General features: G+C 40.0%; 1 protein-coding gene across 1 annotated transcript in view; it reads left to right on the forward strand.

The window, feature by feature from the left end:
- LTBP1 (latent transforming growth factor beta binding protein 1) overlaps positions 1–21289 on the forward strand; it is a 392439-nt gene that overhangs the window by 300732 nt on the left and 70418 nt on the right. Inside the window, exons 22-24 of the mRNA XM_035000535.1 lie at positions 1493–1655; positions 8488–8610; positions 13789–13914. Of these exons, the coding sequence (XP_034856426.1) occupies positions 1493–1655; positions 8488–8610; positions 13789–13914 (412 nt within the window). The remainder of the gene's footprint in view (positions 1–1492; positions 1656–8487; positions 8611–13788; positions 13915–21289) is intronic.

A 21289-nucleotide genomic window follows, 5' to 3' on the forward strand; every position in this document is an offset into this window, starting at 1 on the left:
ATAAGGAAACAAATCATGTCCATGGCTGTATGTAAACTTTGACTATTTAATGAGTGCAAATGTCTTCTGAGATGCTATTATAAATGATGGTACCACAAAGAGATCAACCAGTATCATCACGACCTTCCCCAGTTTCCCCTTTCTTGAACAAGGAAAGACGTCACAATTCCTGATCTAGGAGTTGAGAGTACACACAAGCATATTCATGCACACAGATAAATTAAGTAATTCATTCTAGATTCTACAAGTCCCTCTCAAAGTTTTTTACTTTATTCTGTGACTCCTGACCCTAATTAGCCAAGCATTTATCAAATGCCCACCGTGCATTGAGAACTACAAATGAATGTATAATAAGGGAAGAGGTCAGTCTACAGATAATATAATAAGGCTCTCATGTTCATAATCCTTCCTTTTGAAGAGCCTGTGATGTCACTACCAAAAATAAGATACAAGCAAAACCACCCACCAAATTATCAATAGGGGCAAACCAATTTTTAGGTGCCAAATGCCATGATAATCAACATGATGCTGTAACAGAGCGAGGGAGAGCAGAGTTGTGCGGGGTCCCTATGGAAACTGATGCTTGTGTTGGCTCTTCTAGAATCCCATTGCCAGAAGTAGGTAAACGTACTCAGATGTGAAGAACAAAGCCTGTCAACCAACAACAGGAATTAATGCCTACTCACTGTGAAACACTAGATCATCTAAGTCATAAAGGATGTGGTAGACATAGTCCTGCCCTCAGGAAACTTAAAATCTAATGGTAAAAGTAAAACAATTGAATACATGCCATATATCATGTGCCTTCTGATGTGCGGATATGACGCGTGTGTGTGCTTGAGCCTGAGCTCAGGGTTGGGTTACAAAAAAATCATCTCTAAGCTGAGGATATGTGGGTTAAGAAGAGAGATTCAGTGGCAATGCAAATATCAAATTGGCTGAGAGGAGGGAAGGGCCAATTAGATTTGGCCAGAAAATCACTGAGAGAGAAAAAAAAATGGAAGCCTAATTGCCAACGGGCTGAAGGGTGTATCTGTGAAAAAGAAATGAAGACGTTTATGCCATGACACTTTTACAAACTTCTCTTGTAAAGGGCCAGATAGTACATGAATTTTTGGTGCTATTTTCCAATAAAATTTTGATTACAGTAGTAGAGCTATAGTTTGCTGACCTCTTCTTCAGACTGTTACAGGCCTAAGTGCTTTTAAGCTCAGTGTTCTATTTGAACGTATAAAAGACATTTGAGAAGCTAAGTTGAGGCTTACAGATGACAGCAAAGTATTTGCCACTCATCGGTGAACATTGGGATTAATATGTACAGATTCTTAGCTTACTGGTTAAGATTTTAAGTTCATCTGGATTTTCCCTCCTGGGGGATTCATGACCTTTTACTAGAGATCAGCTTAATTCATATAACAAAGAGTCTAAATTAATTATAACCTAGATAATTTATAGACTTCTTTACATGCATGATTAAAAATATTTTTTTAAGGTACCACTTATACAGTGTTTTTTTACTCTCTTGCCCATAGATATTGATGAATGTCAGCACCATCATCTCTGCAGTAATGGACAGTGCAGGAACACAGAGGGCTCTTTCCTCTGTGTTTGTGACCGAGGTTACAGAGCATCCGCCCTTGGGGACCACTGTGAAGGTGAGAATTGCTCCTGACTGCAGAATCCCAGAAAAATCTGGGCATCATCCTGGGTTTTGTACTTGAGTCCAACCTTTTGACCTCACAGTCAGGACATTGGGTTCCTGCAAAATCATTTTCCCCATGGTCACACAAATAATGAAAAGAAGCCAGTAGAATCCAGGTTTTCCTTGCACTGCTCAGAGCCGTGGTTTAGAAGAATGATGCCAGCTAAATGAGTAAAGAGTCTGTTTCACTTTTATCAGCTTTAGATGGTTTATCCTGGGTATATAGTTCTGAACAGTAATAGCTTATTTTTGTAGGACCAGCCTGCAAATAAGTAAACACAAGTGAATTTTCCAGATAGCTGGGAAGTTTTTAAGAGCTGAACTTTAGGACGCCTGGGTGGCTCAGTTGTTAAGCGTCTGCCTTCGGCTCAGGTCATGATCCCAGGGTCCTGCTTCTCCCTCTGCCGCTCCCTCTGCTTGTGCTCTCTCTCTCTCTGACAAATAAATAAAATCTTTTTAAAAAAAAGAGCTAAACTTTAATTCAATTTTGAGGTTTTTGCATAAGTATTTCTAAAAGATACCCTAGGTGTAGAGCATGGTATAATTGTAACCACCCCACTACGTGCTGTACCTCAGAGCCTCTGGGGTGGTTGGCTGGTCTTTCCCCAGCCTGTCACATGTGAACTCTCTGTGCTCATTGTCTACCCAACTCACCGTTTTTTTCCAGTTCATCCTCTGATGTCCCGCATGTAGAACCTGTCAGTTGTGAGACCAGAAATATGAAGAGTTAGAGTCTGTGAGTGAGGGGTTAAACCCCACCTTGGAGAGAAACGCATGAGCTTTTTAGGGAGTGGTTTTGTGGCACAAATGTGATACACAGTGAAAAATGGCCATGATACTTTCTCCCTTGTCAGTCCCTCTTGGTTGGGAAAGATCCATTATACTTCATAGCATCCTACTTTACTGACCAGAGAACTTGGCACAACCAGAGACAAACTTTCCAGAGGGCAGTTGGGACAGTTTCAGAGGCCTTAAAATGTATGTTATTGCTGAATAAGTAAATCATCCAGGATTTGATCCTAAGGTAATAATAGTCTTCAAAGGGCTAATGACTCCATTGAAAAGTTGTAATCAACATACCTATTGAAAAATAGGCAAACAAGTGATGATCTAAATAATGAAATTTGATTGAAAAATTGTGTATTGGGAACTCTGTAACATAGGGATAACTGTTAATGATTCAACATAGTGTCTTTCTAAGGTGGGAGAGGCAGGCGTGCAGCTGGGGACTAGCCATGGTAGAACCTCTTCCAGAATAAATAAGTGACGGGGCACATGCTAAGGCCCTGAAAACCTAAACTGACCACCAGCATCTCTTCTGTCCTAACCCCTGACCGACCCAGAGGGCAACCAAGGCTATTGATTGGTCCTCAGTAGAAGGCACATTGCTGTATTTTGGCTGTTTTAATGTGTTGCCCATCTCATCAGAAGTCCAGGATTTTTTATTCTATCAACATCAACCGCATGAAAAGCCAAACAAAAACTTTTTAGCCAATTTGCTCATCATTGTTAACATAGATATTCAATAAGAAGGCTTCTTTTGGAGTATGTAATTGGTCCTTTGTCTCTTAAAGTCAGGGCTAATTTCCCTGGTGTTCTAGGTTATAAATAGAATTGGAGTCCATTCAACTAATTCAGTGCTGTCTTTGAAACTATAATAGCACTTCAGCCTGCTAATTCCCAACTAGTAGTGTTTCCGACCCTCCCCAGTGGTATTTAGCTGTAATTAACTGAGCTGTTGCTGTTCACATGCCTCTCACAGCTGTGGGAGGAAGAACCATCTTTCTTGTTGGCTTTTATATTTACATGTGTAACTTTCCTCTAATAATTCTGCCAAAGGCCTTGTTTTCTTGAAGTGTTATCCTACAGTCCTTCTGGAAGTCAGAATCAGAGTCAGAATCACAAGTATTGTGCTAATGTCTATGTGTTACTTGCACCAACATGCTCAGTAGCCATTCAGCCTGTGAAGGGTGGCCTCCATTGTTCTGGTTATTAGAGGTCTTGGCATCTTAGCCTTCAAAGGCCCTGCCTCTGACTTGTTCTCTTTCTAGATACAATCTCTATTTCCGTGCGTGCCTTAGCCCCTTCCCCAGCCCATCACTATGATTGCTCCATGCTAGTCCCTTGCAAAGCCTAAAAAAAGAAGGCTTATGATTTACTCTGCCTTTCTGTGGCCCCTCTCTCTTGGTCGTTTCTTTGTGGACCAAATCAAAAAAGGTGAGAGAAGAAGTGCTTGTATTTGTTTCCTTGTGACATTTCTTTCCAAGTCAAAATCATTCATTCTTTTCATGTATGCATTCATTACACAAATATTTGCATGCCAAGGATGTACCAGGTATTGTTAGGTATAGGATATATAGTAATAAACCAAACAGACAAAAATTCTTTCCTTTGTGGAGCTAACATTCTAGTGAGGGAGATATGCATGATAAATAAGTAAAATATATAGTTTGTTAAGTGGCAATAAATGCTATGGAGAAAAATAAAAGGGGGTATATGGGAAGTGTGGAAGGGGGGAGGGGGCTGATCTGAAAGGCAGATGGACCTGTGTGTGTGGAATTCACGAGTGGGTACTGGGCTGTGAGTCATTAACATATAGATAGTGTTTAAGCTGTGAAATTAGAAGACATCACCAAGGGAGTAAAGATAGTTAGAAGAGAAAAGGGGTCGAAGATGGAGTCCTGGCCCCCCACTTATAAGTGAGGAGGAGGATAGGAACAAGTAAAGGGGATTGAGACCAAGTGGCAAGAGAGGAAGGATGAAAATCAAATCCAAGAGGAGAAAACATTTCAGAGAGGAGGGAGTCATGAACTGTTGTCAAACAGCACTGCTAAGCAAGATGAGGGCCAGAATTGACCATGGGATTAAACAGGGTGGGGATCTCTGGTGACTTTGACCAGTGCATTCTCTAGTGAAGGTGTGATCAAGATTGACATCATTTCCTTAAAGCCTGTTGCCCAAATCTTAGAAGGGCTCTATCTTTCACACCACCCTAGGCAGTGGTGCAGGACCATCCCATGTGTTGGGCTCTCTCTTAATGTTCAGCCTGCTTTTTCTTTTCTCTTCTCTTCTCTTCTTTTTCTTCTTCTTTTTTTTGCTTTTGAAGATAGAGGTCTTTCAAAAAAATTTAGACTAAATCAGGCTCTAATGTAATGCAGTTTTCAAATCTATACAATCATTTATAAACACTTAGAATAAGTGTTTCTTTTCCTCACATAGGTTCTCTTAGATTTTGAAAAATGAATGAAAATCAAATGATTTTAAAGTAGTATGAACAAAGCTGATGTGCTTCCCTTATGCTAAGGCAAACATCTAGGTAATGCAGTGTGTTTCTCTTGTGGATGAAATTCATGTTCTCAGGGCTCTCCTTCATCTTTTTTGAATTGAGATTTTTCACATGATGCTAATGATCCAATATGCCTTTCCTTGGTTATCTTAGTTTCCAACAGAACAAGGAAAGGTAAATCTAAAAACCGACTGCCTACGTAACACCCATGAGAATAGCTGTGGAGCTGTTAGAATAAATATGGAAAGTTGGAGCTCTCATGCCAGCCTGTGGGAACGTAAAATGGTGCAGCCACTTTAGGGGACCGTTTTATCACAATTTAAACCTACTTTGTGACTCAGCCACTCCATCCCTAGGAATTTACTCAAGGAAAATGAAAGCCTGTGATTACACTAACACATGAATGTTTATTAAAACTTTATTCATAATAGCCAAACTGTAAACAGTCCAGGCACTCATCAAAGGCAAATGGGTCAACAAATGGAGGCACATTCTTATGGTAGAATACTACTCGGCAATAAGGAGGAGAGAGCTGTTGGTATACACAATAACTTAGATCAGTCTCAAAAACACTGTGCTGATCAGAAGCCAAACGGAAAAGGGGCACAAGGAAACCTTTAGGGTGATGGAAATGCCTACATCTTTTTTTTTAATGGTTGGTCTAATATATTCACTTAATACATGTTTTATGGCAGAGATTCATACACAGTAGATGCGTTTATCCCCACTTGGCACAATCATTATTGAAAACCAATCTGAGAGTTGGGGTTTATGAATTATTTTCATAGAATTTATATCTAAAAGCCTAGTCTTAGTTAACTTTCTTTCCACTTTTAGAAATCTTGATGTACCAAGGGTCAGTTAGCTGGGGAATAAAACATTCTTTGGCATGGAAATGAAACCTAAAGGTTTCACACTTCATGGGACACACTCCTGCATGCTCTTCTCTGTCTTGTGCATAATTTTCCTTTAGTGTCTTTTTCGTGACATGAGGTTAATTAGGAGTGGAAATTTCAGGGCAGACTGGAAAAGGAGTCAAAGGGAAATATCACCAAGCCTTATGTTTGTAACTATAGAATAACATTCTTACAGAGATATCTCACAGTTCTTTAAAAAATGATTGCATTTGTGATGATTTAAGAATCCAACAGCGATCCCAACAGATGTAAATGGATAAAGAAATGTCTACTTTGATTGTGATGGTGATCACAAGAATGGATCTACATTTGTTCAAACTCATTGAACTAGACTCTTAAAATTAAATGCATGTATTGTATGTAAATTTTACTTGAGTGAAGTTGGAAAAACACACTAAAGAAGGGATAATCCACTTTAGTTGTGACAAGGTCACGTCAGCTGTGTTTTATGTTCTAGGATCAGTATTCAGAAACATTTTAATCTAGGGGGACAGCCTGACTTGTGTTTCTTTCGGTGGAGTAAAATTGTAAGGTGCTTGCTTGTTTCTCTTTGATTTGCCTCATGAATGGTGCAGAAGCCAGTTAATAAGTGGATTGGGTTCTATGAGGAAAATTTAATTTGGTGTGCCAACATTTTGAATGAGACAATGAGGAGATTGAGACTACAACTGTCTCCATGTTCACTTCTTCCTGGAACTTCTCATGCGTTTTTGTAGCAATCATAATTATTGGCAAGAAATGCCATCATATACCAAAGTCTGAGAGAACAAAGAAGGTTTTGTTCCTTAGCTTTCCTCAATGCTCTTAATTAAAATCCTGCACAGACAACAGAAGAGGGAGTCATGGACTATGTTAGGAGTAATGAGCTCTGACTGGAAGTAAATGTGGCAATAAAGAGCCCTCGTGAAAGATCTGCCCGGCATTCACGCAGTGAGGGGGGTCATTAATTGTCTCACATGCTCACAGTCAGAACTCATTACTGGTTACGTAAACCATGTTTAGTTGCACATATGCTATAAATATATGCATTAAAAAATCCAGTCAACCTCAAACCTATTGGTGATAGCTGCTGAGTAAGTGAATTCAATGGAGCTTTTGATCTCGTTGATTCCCTTTCCTGCCAAAAGCCCCCTTCTTCCCCTCCTCCACTTTCTACTCTGCTCTCCAGGCTTCAAGTAAATCCCCTCTGTTACATGAAGCCACCTTTGGCTTTTATGGTATCTCTTCTCTAAATCCATGTGACACATGAAGTTGGTACTATTCTTTTGACAAGTAATTATGTATTTTGGCAACTCTTAGGTTGAATTTGCTTGGACTTACAAAGCAATGTAATATTTTGTGCTTATTTTTATTAATATAATTTAAATCATTTCTGTTTGGGAGAAGAAATCATGTCAAATACTTTAAAATTTTTCTTACAGGGCGCCTGGGTGGCTCAGTTGGTTAAGCAACTGCCTTCGGCTCAGGTCATGATCCTGGAGTCCCGGGATCGAGTCCCGCATCGGGCTCCCTGCTCGGCAGGGAGTCTGCTTCTCCCTCTGACCCTCCTCCCTCTCATGCTCTGTCTCTCATTCTCTCTCTCGCAAATAAATAAAAAATTTAAAAAAAAAATTTTTTTTCTTACAATGCAGAGTACCGGATCTTGTATAAATAGATGCTCAAGATATTCTTTTTTCTTTTTTGAGAGGGAGAGAGGTGGGGGAAGGGCAGAGGGAGAGGGAGAGAGAGAATCGTAATCAGGTTCCATGCCTAGTATGAGCCCCACACAGGACTTGGTCTCATGACCCTGAGATCATGACCTGAGCCAAAATCAAGAGTCAGACACCTAACTGACTGAGCCATCCAGGTGCCCCACTCGCTTTCTATATTTATTATTTTTTAGAGAGGGAGACAGAGGGGGGTGGGGAGGGGCAGAGGGAGAGAAAGAATCTTAAGCAGACTGCATACCCAATGCAGAGTCTGTGTTGGGGCTCAATCTCAGGACCCTGAGATCATGACCTGAGCTGAAATCGAGTGGGATGCTTACCTGACTTAGCCACCCAGGCACCCCTAGATGCTCAGGATATTCTTAATACATATTTGTTTATTTATTTTTAAAAGAGAGAGAGAGTACAAGCAGGGGGAGGGGCAGAGAGAGAGGGACAAGCAGACTCCTCACTGAGCAGGGAGCCCAACCCTGGGCTGAATCCCAGGACCCCAGGATCGTGACCCAAGCCAAAGGCAGATGCTTAACTAACTGAACCACCCAGGTGTCCCTCTTAATACATATTTAAAGAATATTTTTATTCCCTGTTGTTACCAAGAGCATAGCCAAGTAAATTGTTTAGTACAAGACTTTGACGGTTTCTCTTCCAAATTTCATTTGATGTTAAAACTTTAGTTTATTGTTCAAAGCCAAAATCTTTTCAGAATGTTTCATTTTTAAAAATCAAAAGTTAAAAAGCTGTCTTCCATTAAAAATTATATTCTTGTAAAAGATGTAAAATTATGTTCATTTACGTGATTTTTGTGTGTAAGAGTAATGCTTAATTTTTTTTAATAGAGTTTATTCCATCTTTTAAATTTTTAAAATTGACTTACAGATATCAACGAATGCTTGGAGGACAACAGTGTTTGCCAAGGAGGAGACTGCATTAACACTGAAGGGTCATATGATTGTACTTGTCCAGATGGATTCCAGCTAAATGACAATAAAGGATGTCAAGGTACTTCTCTGCTTTTTAGTCCTGATTTACATCGTTGTTCAGTTCTGTGGTGCTTCCTGATGGTAGTCTGTGGCTTTACCCATTTATATATAAATGAGCTATGCCAATTTATAGTTTTAAAAATCTCTTTCTTGGGTCTGCATCAAGTATGGGAAGTTCTTACTTTGTACTCCATGTTAACTGAAACTCAAGCATTTTGGAATTGTGCCCTAGCTTTGCAAGCTTCTGTGGTAACTGAGATCACCTGAAATTGCTGTTCCTTCCATGGGCCAGTCTTGGTGCTAGATTAAAAATTATCTTCTGGCTTTTTTTATGTCCTTCGTGGGTATATTTCATTTTATCTCATAGCTGGTATTTATCCATCCTTTTCTTGATCTCTGTTTTTATCCAGTATTCAGCTTTTTCCTCTTCCTAAAAAAAAAAAAAACCAAAAAAAAAACCTCATTAATAATTTGGTCAAAATTATAGAGGTATAGAGGACAGAATTTTATTATTTCTTCAAAGTGCTATCACATTTCATCTCCCAAACAAAGATATAGAGGATGCAAGGTACTGATAAGAATACAGCACCAACCACAAGAGCTTTAATTGAACACCTACTATGTGCCAGTTGCTTTGGGTAGCTCATAGATTTGTGGAGAATTTAAGAGGCAGCTTTTCTTATATCCATTTTGTACATGAGTAACTGAGGCTCAGAGAAATTAATTAGCATGCTCCTCCCTTGAGATTTGAACCCAAGATTTTTTCCCACTATTCTTGCCTGTGTTGCCCTACCAATAATTACTACATTTATAGTGAAAAGAAAGAAGCCTGTGAGATTCAGTGTTTTTCCCCCAGTATAGCACACTGAGTTATTGGTGATGCTGGGACTAAAAAATCAGATTGTTTAGATCCTTCATCTCAACATTTTTAGCTCTACCTGGCTGCCCTCCCAGTTTTCCTTTTTATTAGTCTTAAGAAATCCATGCCTATTTCTTCCACCAAAGACTCTCACTTATCTTTATCTTTATACTTACTTATTTCTGCTACTTGGATAATTTTTTTTCCTAGTTGTTTCCCCTCCATTAATGAACTGTGAAGTGTATCCCAAAGTACATGTAAGTAGAGGTTGTTGGAGTTCTTCTTTATCCACTGCTCCTGGACATGAATAACTTTTTAATTCCGGATTGTCATCAATTGTGTCTTCTCTCTCATGTCCAGGATGTATAGTACTTGAAAGGGAAGATGGTGCGTACTGTCTAAGATGTAGCACTAGAATCACACTATACCCTATATCCGTAGCATTGTCCACACCCAGCTGTACGTCACTGTGATACCAAAGACACGGACCTTTGCCTTGAGATCTTTTAAAATTGATTTACTTACCGATCCAAGATTTAACTATACTGTGATGTACCTCATTTGCTGTCCTATATTCCTTTACCATTGTGATGCAGTAAGGTGAATTTAAATTTTTCAGTATTTTCAATGCAGAAAGTAAATGTGCTTGGATTTAATGCAATGGAGAAGAAATATTTGAATTATAAAATTGCTGTGCGAATATTAGAACTTTTACATCTTCAAATGAATCTTGATTTATATAAAATGCCAAGAGTTGCCCCCTAAAAAAACCCCAGTATCCTGTTTTTTATTATAGACATTTGGGTTTAAAAGCAATACTTTCTTTTCTCATTCTTCTCTTCCATAGTTTTTGACCAAATAGAGGCAAACTCAGTCTTCTGTAAATGGACAATGATTGCATATTGCAGATTTCATAAACTTTTAGAGTTAAATCATAAGGAAGTAATTTAGCCATCTGATTTATTAATTATATTACTGTCTTCTCTCAATACATTAAATTTGTTTGTGATTTGATATCAACTCTAATATGTCACTTCTCCAAACATGTTTTATTAACTGTAAATCCTTAAATTAATATGTCTGCTTAAAAAACTTAAATCCGAACAAATGAAAAATATTCCTGAAGCAGGTTTTAGTACCGTTTAGATTATTATCTATGAATCTGTTCCATCACCCACCTTTCCCTGATTAGAGGCTATTTATAATGACAGTGTACAGTCATCTTGTTTTAAATCCTCTCCTTTGGCTGTGTCGCTAGAAGCAGCCTTCTGATCTTTCAGTCCACCTGAAGTTACCAGTCTACTTCTGTCTAATCTCATGGCCAGGTCACATTCTGTACATAGGCGTAGATTTTACAGTTTGTTTTAATGCTGAAAATGTGATTGATGCCAGTGCTGATAACCATGGGACACACACGAATGACAGTGTGTGATAGACATAAGCTTTAAACTTTACCTAATAATCTGAAGATAGTTCCATATTGAGTAAGGCATTTTCAGTTGGAAGTGTAAGAGTCTCTTCCCCCAGCAAAATTCATGCTGATATACAGACAGCATGGAAATTCCATGTTAATAGTCTCTGTAGGAATGTGACAGCATACATTTGAGATTCAGAACACACACTTCAGTTTTGCGTTTTGACTTACACATGCGAAATTGTGAATTTCTGTGGAATCTCGGACCCATGAAAGAAACCCAACTTAAATATAGTCTGGCTTTCGGCTAAGTTACTAGCAGCATAGTTTAAAAATGCCTCAATAAGTACAACCCAAATTGAATGCATATGTTTCACCAGTTCCAGATATTCATGTTGTTCTTTCTTAGCGGTTTCCTGGAAAAAAGTCTGGGAATTCGTCTTCAGTTCCTGTCATCAAACTTTTTAGACAATTATTTGTTAATCAGTGACTTCTCTTGAAGCAAGCACTTCATGCACATTATTCCCTATGCAAAGTTGCAAGTTGGCAGCTTTTAAAGGGCCACATTGAGACATAGGATGAAATGAGGAGGAGGTTTGGATAACCTGTTGGGCTCCACAAGGTGGATATGGACCGTGGGCTTGCCCCCCAGGCCAGTAGAACTTTATTGAACCTTGTTGCCCAGATAGAGGTAACTCAAGGCAGCAGGTTGGAAAGAATGAAACTAAAAGCCAAGAGAAGGTCAGAGTTCAAAAAAGATGACCAGTCTAAGGTATTACCAGTGGGTAGGGACAAATCATAAAAGGTATCAGAGATTTTATAAAAAGTGAAGGATTTCACAGGGTGAAGTCACATTGAGAAATAGTCAAGTAGAAAATGATTCATTGCTCTTCCTCGAAATGCTCTTAAAGTAGTGACAATAACAAGAGTGGGAGGATTTTTAAGAAATATGAGTAATTCCTGCTTGGTTTCTTATTTTGATTCAGCAGTGGATAGGCCAACTAGTGCGAATATATGGCAGATGGAATGGTAAAGAGTTAAGGATTGATACAGACAGATGAATAAATCAGTGGTGTTGCCAGAATATCTGTCACACAGTGAGGTGAGTAGAGCAAAAAGAAGAGCACAGGAGATCCTGGGTGCAGAGAAAGGGATGACTTTATGGAGGAGAACTGTAGGGTTGGTGGGTAAGCATGTTCTAGAGGTCACTGGGAAGGGCTCATAATCCATGTTTTCCATGTGCCCATTAAGCTTTACAACTATGCATGTTGGCTCCTACCTCCCCTGTTACACTGTGAGCTTCATAATGGCAAGGGCCCCAGCCTGTTCAACCTTCTCATAAGAAGCATTCAGTAAATGGTTTTAACTGAATTAAAAATGGACTTCTCAGAAGATGTATCAAGGACCTCTTTACTGAGAGGTAAAGGAGACTTCAGAAAGGGAAGAAAATGGCCTTAGTAGGGCTCCTGCCCGTAGGGTGCCGAGGACCTGTGATAGTTTTCATGGCCCTAGTTAACTAAGAGTACCTTACCCAATCATGGTTTAATTAGGAGAGAGTGAACATAACTGAGATTTTGTGGTGGGCAAACATCCCTAATATACTATGAATGTGCTGTACTAGGAGTTGGGGACTCCATTCAAATATGTAGTTCTCTTCAAGGAGCCATCAGTGTAATAAGGGGCACAACCGAGTAAAACATTGATTAAAATACGTGCAGACAGGTAGTTGCATATGTTAGTACCGTTGTAAGTGACCATTCTCTAGGATTCCTTATGTTGTCACTATAAGCACTTGTATCCACAATAATTAGCACTGGTTTGATAGAACATTTCACTTCATGCATTGAAAGTGTTTAGGAGTACGTCACGACCCTGGCCATGGGGAGTGTAATCACGCTTCATTGAGAACAAGCAGGTCAGCACAAGACTTGTGCTAAGATGGTCAACACATGTGTACAGCATTATTTGTTCATGAGTGTTAATCGTAGCTACCACTTTCTGACCCTTTGTTGTATTTAGGCACTATACTAAGCCCTTGACCCTCACTCACGTATTGCATCATCACAAAGCTGTGCAAATGATTAAAACTTCCCTGATCTAAAAGGCCTTCTTTTTTTTGTATTTTATGTCCTCTATCCATTTTCAACCAATTACAGATTAGAGGCTATTTCATTTATATATTCAGACATTTGTGAAGGGCCACTTTAGGGACCAAAGACTATCAGTAAGACATGTCCAGTTTTGCCCTTAAGGAGTTCACATCGTGGGGGCCAGTCGGCGTGGAGGTAACATGATGCTGTGGGGCTCCATCAGGATTGTGTGCATGGCTCTGGGAGAGCACAAGAACACAGCATGCTCACAGATGAAGACTGTTTCTCAGAGGAGTTGTTTGTTAGTGTTCCTCAAGCCTCCAGTAGGTCTTAAAAAAAAAAGTACATTCAGGTTGAACGTCTGAAAATGAAAATGCCTTTTTCTTTGTAAATTGAAAATGGTTGAGGGGCGCCTGGTGGCTCAGTCGGTTAAGCGTCTGCCTTTGGCACAGGTCATGATCCCGGGGTCCTGGGATGAGCCCCAAATCGGACTCCCTGCTCAGCAGAGAGCCTGCTTCTCCCTTTCCCTCTGCCTGCCACTCTGCCTATTTGTGCTCTCTCTCTCTCTAATTAAAAAAAAAAAAAAAAAATCTTTAAAAAAAAAAAAGAAAAGAAAATGGTTGAACATTGGCTTATTCATATGATTGAACCAAAGTAGTTTCTCTCTTAAAACAATCCAACTTGTGGTCTGGTATATGTACAAATAGTACCTTTGGGCCATAGAATAAGTGTCTGACGCTTTTGTAATAGATTTGCTTACTGTATGTCTGCTATCATATGAAACCAAAGGAAAAAAAATTTTTTTCACATATTTGGAACTCTTTTCAATTGCAGATATTAATGAATGTGAACAGCCTGGACTCTGTGGTCCTCATGGAGAGTGTCTCAACACAGAAAGTTCTTTTCACTGTGTCTGTGAACAGGGTTTCTCAATTTCTGCAGATGGCCATACGTGTGAAGGTAAGATAAACCGTCAGGAGGCCTATAATTATCTCATGATAAAGCAGAGAGGAGATCGTTTTCTGTTGAAGCAGGCAAAGGCTGGAAGACACTATGAGATACTCATGATTTAAGGCCTCCAAGCATGTATGCATCAAGGTGACTCCTCACAGCTTGGGAATTGCTGGGATTTACACATAGGATAACCTAAGGTTATGATGATGAAAATACTCATGGGTGATTCCATTACTGTGAATTAATTAGTGGAAACATGCAGGACATGATGATTTCAGGTCCATGTGGGGAAAGCTGTAAGCAACCTCCCTGATATAACTCAAGACTCTGCCAGTTTTGGTTCAGGGTCATACAGATCGTCTTCATCATTGTGAACCTGTGTGATTCTTCTCTGTACCACTGTCAGCAGATTTTCGTTATTTCTCTAACATCCTTAGCTGTAGGTTGGTGTATGTTCTTGCCCATTGGTATTTATTATCTCCTTGAAAGGTAATTGTGTTGTAAGACATTAAGAGCGTTGGCTTTCTCTTTGCAACCTCTGCATGTTTGTAGGGATACAGCACTGTTTGTATTCATAAGATTTATGTTCTTAATGATTTATTATAGTTTGATAAGTTGAGGAATAATTCACCTGAACCTTTCTAAAAGGAAACTGAGAAGGTGTCCGTAATCATAATTTCAGTCCATCTCTTGGGAGCACCTAGGTTATCAAAGAAGTAAATTGGAAAGAAGTAAATTGCAAAGGTTCTGTCCCGGGCCTATGATAGAACCCAAATTCTTCGCTCTAAAAAAGAGCGCAGCAGGAACTGCCTCCTCTCCTTGCTCGTACCACAGTGGAAGCAAGCCAAGGAACAGCGACCAGGTTCATCTGAAAGTAATTATTACATTGGGAAGAATAAACTGATATTATAAAAAGCAGGCGATTGTTGAAATTGCTCTCCTGCTGAGTAGACAAAACATTGATGCCAGATTTGGCTTCAAGTGAAAGAGAGAGAGTGTGGGGTGTGGTTTGAGCAAGCGGATTTTGAGGGGTTTGGAAGCCGTCAGAAGTTGGGAAATGGGGAGAAACATCATTCAAGGTGGCCATGAGAGGTTTGCAAGGATTCCGTGGTACAGTGATTCGAGTTTTACCTGGATCTTATATTTAGACCTTGAGCCTAGAGTTCTTACGAAAGACCCTGCGTGAATACATCCATTGTTCTGCAGAGACGGCGGCATTCCCTGGCAGAGGGTCAGGGTGCTAGCCCATCTGAGTCACTGATGACACCAATGGGCAGAAGGCACATTTCCCCGCATTCCAGAAAAATGCAGGCCTGATTCTTCATTTGGGTCTGAAACATGGATTAGAAGGGCTTCCTTCCCTGAAAAATGGTCCATGTTATAACTACCGACGGTGGTGCCATGCAGAAATGATGTTCAGAAAAAACTGCAGGTCACCTCACATGCTCACTAGCGAAAGTTATTGTTCCAGAAGACTATACCAATATAAATACTTCCGCATCCATTTTGTCTTTTGTACTTAAGCGATTTTCTTTTAATTCCGTGTCTTTTTAAATACTGATTTCTTTTTTTTTACTGATTTAAAAATACTTTTTAAATACTGATACAATCACTGTAATTTACCTGCAGTTCTAGTTCTGTCAGGCATCTACTTGGCAAAGACTTGAATTTTAAAATGTGTTTTTAGAAAACTTCTAGTACTTTGTAAATGACACTATTTAGTATACTTTCTTTGACACTTGGTCCATATTTTTTTACTCTAGAAACTGGACAATTTTATAAGTAGTAAAATGGGTAATTTAGAATACTGTGCTGATATATGGCAGTATAACTAGAGATCTCCCTAGGCATGTTATTCTCTTTCTAGAAGAAGCTGTGCAAAGCTTTCATTTTTTATGGGCTTACTCCACTGCATTAAACTGGTCCAAATTTTCCTTTGTTGGACTTAGCCTGAAACCTGTGACAGTAGCAGAATGTCCTGATTCTACCCCTGGCTGTGGTGTAGGATGAAGCCAGCCCATGTGATCAGGGTTTAGCTGTGGAACTGATGTGCATAGTACTTGAGTTAACACTGAGAAGTGACTGGCTCTCTTCATGCCCTCCCACCAGCTTATTTCTGAACCTTGGGTTTAGGCAGCTGGAGACTTGAGGACGCAGGGCTGGGATAGCCTGCCCTACACTGGGCTACCTGCATCCCTCCCAGATGAGGGAAGGAGGGCCCATCCCTGATTTCCAGTGGCTTCGCTGGTATCCGCTCCCAGTTACTGAGCCACAGTGGAGAGGCATACTCCATCAGCATAAACTATCTCAGGTATCAGGTAGCATGGCAGATTGTATAGAAATAAAAACAGCACCACTGCATCCTTCCTTCCCCTTCTGTGTGTGGTGTTCTGGGAACATGTACCTGATAGAGGAAGGAGGAACACCTTGATTCTCCTACCGGACATGAAGAACAACAGTGTTCTTTGAAATTCAACTGGAGTAGAGTGGGAAGTATGTGGCGGGTGAGCTGTTAATTCATCTATTCATTTACTGAGTGCCTGTCTTGTGCTGGGCAAAACACAGCTCTTGTCCACTTGGAACCTACCTTCCAGGAGCGGAATCTGGGATAAATAAGTAAATTGTACATACAGAAAATTATCTTTTTGCCTTTAAACAATATAACATAGTTATGCTTTAGGGACATAAGTAAATACAGGTTATTTGGGTGCCTGCGTGGCTCAACCAGTTAAGCGTCCGACTCTTGATTTTGGCTCAGGTCATGATCTCAGGGTTGTGAGATCGAGCCCCATATATTGGGCTCCGCACTGGGTGTGGAGCCTGCTTAAGATTCCCTTTCTCTTTCTATCTCCCCCCCCAATAAATAAATAAGCACAGGTTGAAACATGATATGCAGGTCAGGTCATTTTTCACCCATCTCACACATGGGTGTTGGAAAAGTGCAGGGAAACTGGACTCTTCTGATGGACTTCCTCTTCTCTGCTTCCCTTTCTTCCTAGAACTGTGGTTCATCTCCTGCCGCCACCTCTGTGTCCTTTAGCTAGAGTGTTTATCTTGTGTAGAAAAGCAAAGGAAACTTTTTACCTCTTTCACTAAGTTCAGTTTTATGTCCCAATTTATCTTATTCATGTGTTTAAAAAATCACAGTTCGTTTGCTCTTTTAGTTTTTTTTTGTTGTTGTTGTTGCTGAGCTTTAACTCATGAAAAATATTTATCATCCCATGTGTAAACTGACCCAGGGTTTGGGTTCATCCTCGACAGCAGAATGTGTGTGAGTGTGAGAGTAGGGAAACTTGTAGCCGTCAGAGTCCTAAGTGTCACACGTCTGTCCCCTGATGCCTGCCCCACCAAACCAGCCTCTTACTTGGCATCATGCCATGCGTGGGTTTTTGCATGCTGCTCTGGCCAGCGGCCATGGTGCTCTCTCAGTTGGGCATCCAGGTTGAATGAGTGTTTATACAACAACAAGTGCAGCTGGGGACATCGGACATGTCTAGACCTCACTGCTTTCCAGTCTGTTCACACCTTAGAATGGCCACGCTGATCTAGCAGGAACCTAAAGGAGCCCAGCAACACAGCTCTGGTGGCTTACAGAACCTGGTTAGTCATGGCTAATTAGGCCTCCAAACCATGGCCAAAATCCCTCCCTGAAGCCTTGTCTTTTAGAAAGCATCCTCATTCATTCATTTGACAAATATTAAGCGTATGCTAGGTGCCAGCCACTGTTCTCGGTACGGGGACTATGTCGGTGAACAACAACAATTCCTGCTTTCTCATAAACTACATAATAGGCTAGAAAGACAGAAACCCTGTGGGAACAGGAAGTAGAGCAGGGTGAGGGAGATCTGAGGGCTGGAGCAAGGAATGGAAAGCTGCTACCTTACTAACTTGGGTGGGCTGAGTTGGCCATTCTGCCTCCGTATTGAGAGAAATCAGAGAAATTTTGTGTCTGGGTAACAAGTGAAGCCTTATCAGGTACCCTTTTTTACACTGGTCATCCCCTGGCAGAGGGATAATAGCTTGTCAATAAATAGACCGGAGGGCATGAGATTGTCTGCTGAGGGCCGTTAGCCTCTTGCCCACATGAATTCTCTTTCGGCGGGGGAGTACAAATCAGAGTCCATCACCGAGAGCAAACCCTAATGTAAACTATGGACTTGGGTTGATAATAACGTGTCAGTGTATGTTCATCAGTCATAACAAATGTTCAGGGATGTTGATAGTGGGGGAGCCTGGGCAAGAGGATGGGGAGTTGGGGAGACAGGAGGGACATGGGAACTTTCAGTGAAATTTTACTGTGAACTTGAAACTGCTCTTGAAGATAACCTTTGTTTTTAGAAGTCAGGCATTTCTAGAATTCCCTGTTTATCATAAGAAAGGAAAAATCGGGCGCCTGGGTGGCTCAGTTGGTTAAATGACTACCTTCAGCTCAGGTCATGATCCCAGGGTCCTGGGATCGAGTCCCACATCGGGCTCCCTGCTCCTTGGGAAGCCTGCTTCTCCCTCTCCCACCCCCCCTGCTTGTGTTCCCTCTCTCGCTGTGTCTCTCTCTGTCAAATAAATAAATAAAATCTTTAAAAAAAAAAAAAAAAGAAAGGAAAAATCAAAACCCTTAATTTTAATTCTGTATTCTCCTATATTTTCCTCCCCTGGATATTATTTCTTGCTTTTTAAAATAATACCTCAGACAGGCTCTGTGATCAGAAGCTTCTGCTCCCACTTTCAAGACAATTCTAATGCTGTTTCAGAATTTGACAACTAAAAAGATTGGAAGAAGACCTCTTATAAACATGTAGCCTGAACACTGAATCCCAGCATATTCAAAGAATCCAGCCCTGTTGTTAAATAGCTCTAGAGATTCTAATCCTGTAACTTTTTAGGGTATCTTCTAAAAATTGCTTCTTGCTAACTCACTCATTGGAAAGGGAGAACGTAATCAGAGGCAAGTGGTCAGGATGGCTGACCTCCTGAACTTTACTGAGAACAGTGATATCAGAAAGACTAAAAGAGGGGCGCCTGGCTGGCTCAGAGGAGCCTGTGACTCTTGATTTCAGTGTTGTGAGTTCGAGCCCCACATTGGGTGTAGACATTACTAAAAAAATTTTTTAAAAGCCTAAAGAAGTTAGGTTTAAACTCTGAGGCTAATTTTGTGTTCTTTGGAACCAGAAAGTACGGGTAAAGGCAACTTTTGCCAAATCGAAGAAATAAAAACTAATCTGAAGCAAGCATGGTTTTGTTTTCAGAATATTAGGTGCATTTTCTACTGAGAAGTATAGAAAGAAAGTATAAAACCATTGCTGACATTGAGCCAAGGCAGTTGGTGGCTTTGTGGCATGGAGATATAACTTCATATCTATCACCAAGGAGAAAATATTTTTTAAAATGATTTAGTCAAAAAAAAAAAATAAAATGATTTAGTCAAGTAGGATATAATATATTACATCTGGCAACTTGGCCCAAAGAGCTTTAGGTTTTTTGGGGTTTTGTTTGGTTTTTTTTAGTTTTTGTGTGTTTTTTTTGTTGTTTTTTTGTTTTGGGTTTTTTTTTTTTAAGTAGCTTTAGGGTCAGAAATTGAAAAACCTAGTAAGAGAATACAACCCGAGTGTTTCTTTTCTAAAGAAAAAGAACTTAGGTTAACAATAAGATCCTTTTCCCCCCCACATGTAAAAAAGGAAAAGGATCCTACAACATTTCAGGTAAAGAAGGGAAACGGCTTCCTGCTATAAAGGCTACTGTGCTTCACGCTCACTCCTCCCGTGAATGTATTTCTGCAGAAGTGAGTGAAAATGGATGTTTAAATCATTAGGGAGAAGGCTGAGGAAATTTTGCTGGAATAAGCTGCTTTTGGATCTGGAATACATATTTTCCATGCATTGCTTGATTGTCTTCCATATATCAACATTTTTATAAAGAAATTCATAATAGTAGCAGAGAAATTCAAGAGCTCTTCCTAAGCCTTTTATCACTGCTGACCTTTTAAAACCCCAGAGCTATGGAAAATCATCTGTTCATAGACAGAGAAGTAAACACTTTCCTTGCAGCCAAAAAATAGACATGGAACTGCCAGAAAGTGAAGTCTGCAGATAAGTGAGCTGCCCCCTCCACCATCTACTGCCACCCAGCGCTCTGCCAGGGCATCAGGCTTCCTGCATCTATTTTGGTGAATCTTTTGATGTCCTCCACAAGCAGAGTACTTAATAGGTCATGGAAGATTGTTGTGAGTAGTATTTTTATACATTAGGCTTCAGTTGTAATACCTAATACATTGATTCCAGAATTGGTTATTTGTTAGGCATCCACCTGATGGACTGTTCCGTGGTGGTCTTGGACTCCCAACATGAGTGGACTGGAGATTCTTCCTATAGTTGATGTCATGACCTTATTAAAATTCTCATTTTAATGCTATATATATATATATATATATATATATCAATAATAATATGCAATAATAATATGCAATATATATAGCAATAATAATAATAATAGCTAGCATTTGTTGAATTCTTCTTGTGAGCCAGGCACTATGCTAAGTGCATTGTACCAGTTTTCTCATTTAATCTTCATGACAAACCTATGGGTAGGGTGAGTATTAATCGGAATGTTTTTGGCTGCAATGAACAACTTAAAACAAGGAAATTTATTATACTAAGAAGTGTAGAGATGGTCACCTCTTCTCTGTTAGAGGTCTTTATTCAAATGTCTTTTTCTCAGGGAACGCTTTCTGGCCACCCTTTCTCACATTCACCCTCTAATATTTCCTGTTCCCCCCTTTGCTCTTTTTTAACCACCTTATTCTCCTTCTTTCTCTTGTTGTTTATCGTCAGACCCCATTCCTGGACACTAAGGCTGATGAGGCCTTGTGATCGGTCTTGTTCACAGCTGTATGGCATTGTGAATAATTAGGGCACAATAAACAGTGCGTGAATGAAAATGTAAAGAGGGGGTCTGTAACTCATCCTGGAATATCAGGAAACAGATACAATAAGATGACTCCAAACTGAGTATATTTTGTGTACTCTGGTGAAGCCTTTTCTATTTTTTGAAGACTTAGTTCTCTAAAGCACACACTGTGTAATTCTGTATTGGGTACAGAAGTGGTTAAGAATTTAGGCTGGATTCCGAGTGTGTGGGCTTGAACTCTGACTCTACCTCCAAGCTGTGTAAACTTGAGGAAGTTACTTAAAGCTCATGTACCTCAGTTCCCCACGAGCATAATGCAGTCGTGGAGTCATTGTAAGAGTTAAATATATTGATGTGTGTTGACAAGTATCAACTTAGAATAGAGCCTGTCCCCATAGATGTGCTCCATGAATATGAATTCTGTTCACTGTGTTAGCACTTTTTACATTGATACCTTAGTTATGTTGCCATTTGTTTCCTT

Source organism: Mirounga leonina, unplaced genomic scaffold, assembly GCF_011800145.1.
Source record: "Mirounga leonina isolate KUSES-001 unplaced genomic scaffold, KU_Mleo_1.0 Mir_125, whole genome shotgun sequence".
Lineage (NCBI taxonomy): Eukaryota > Metazoa > Chordata > Mammalia > Carnivora > Phocidae > Mirounga > Mirounga leonina.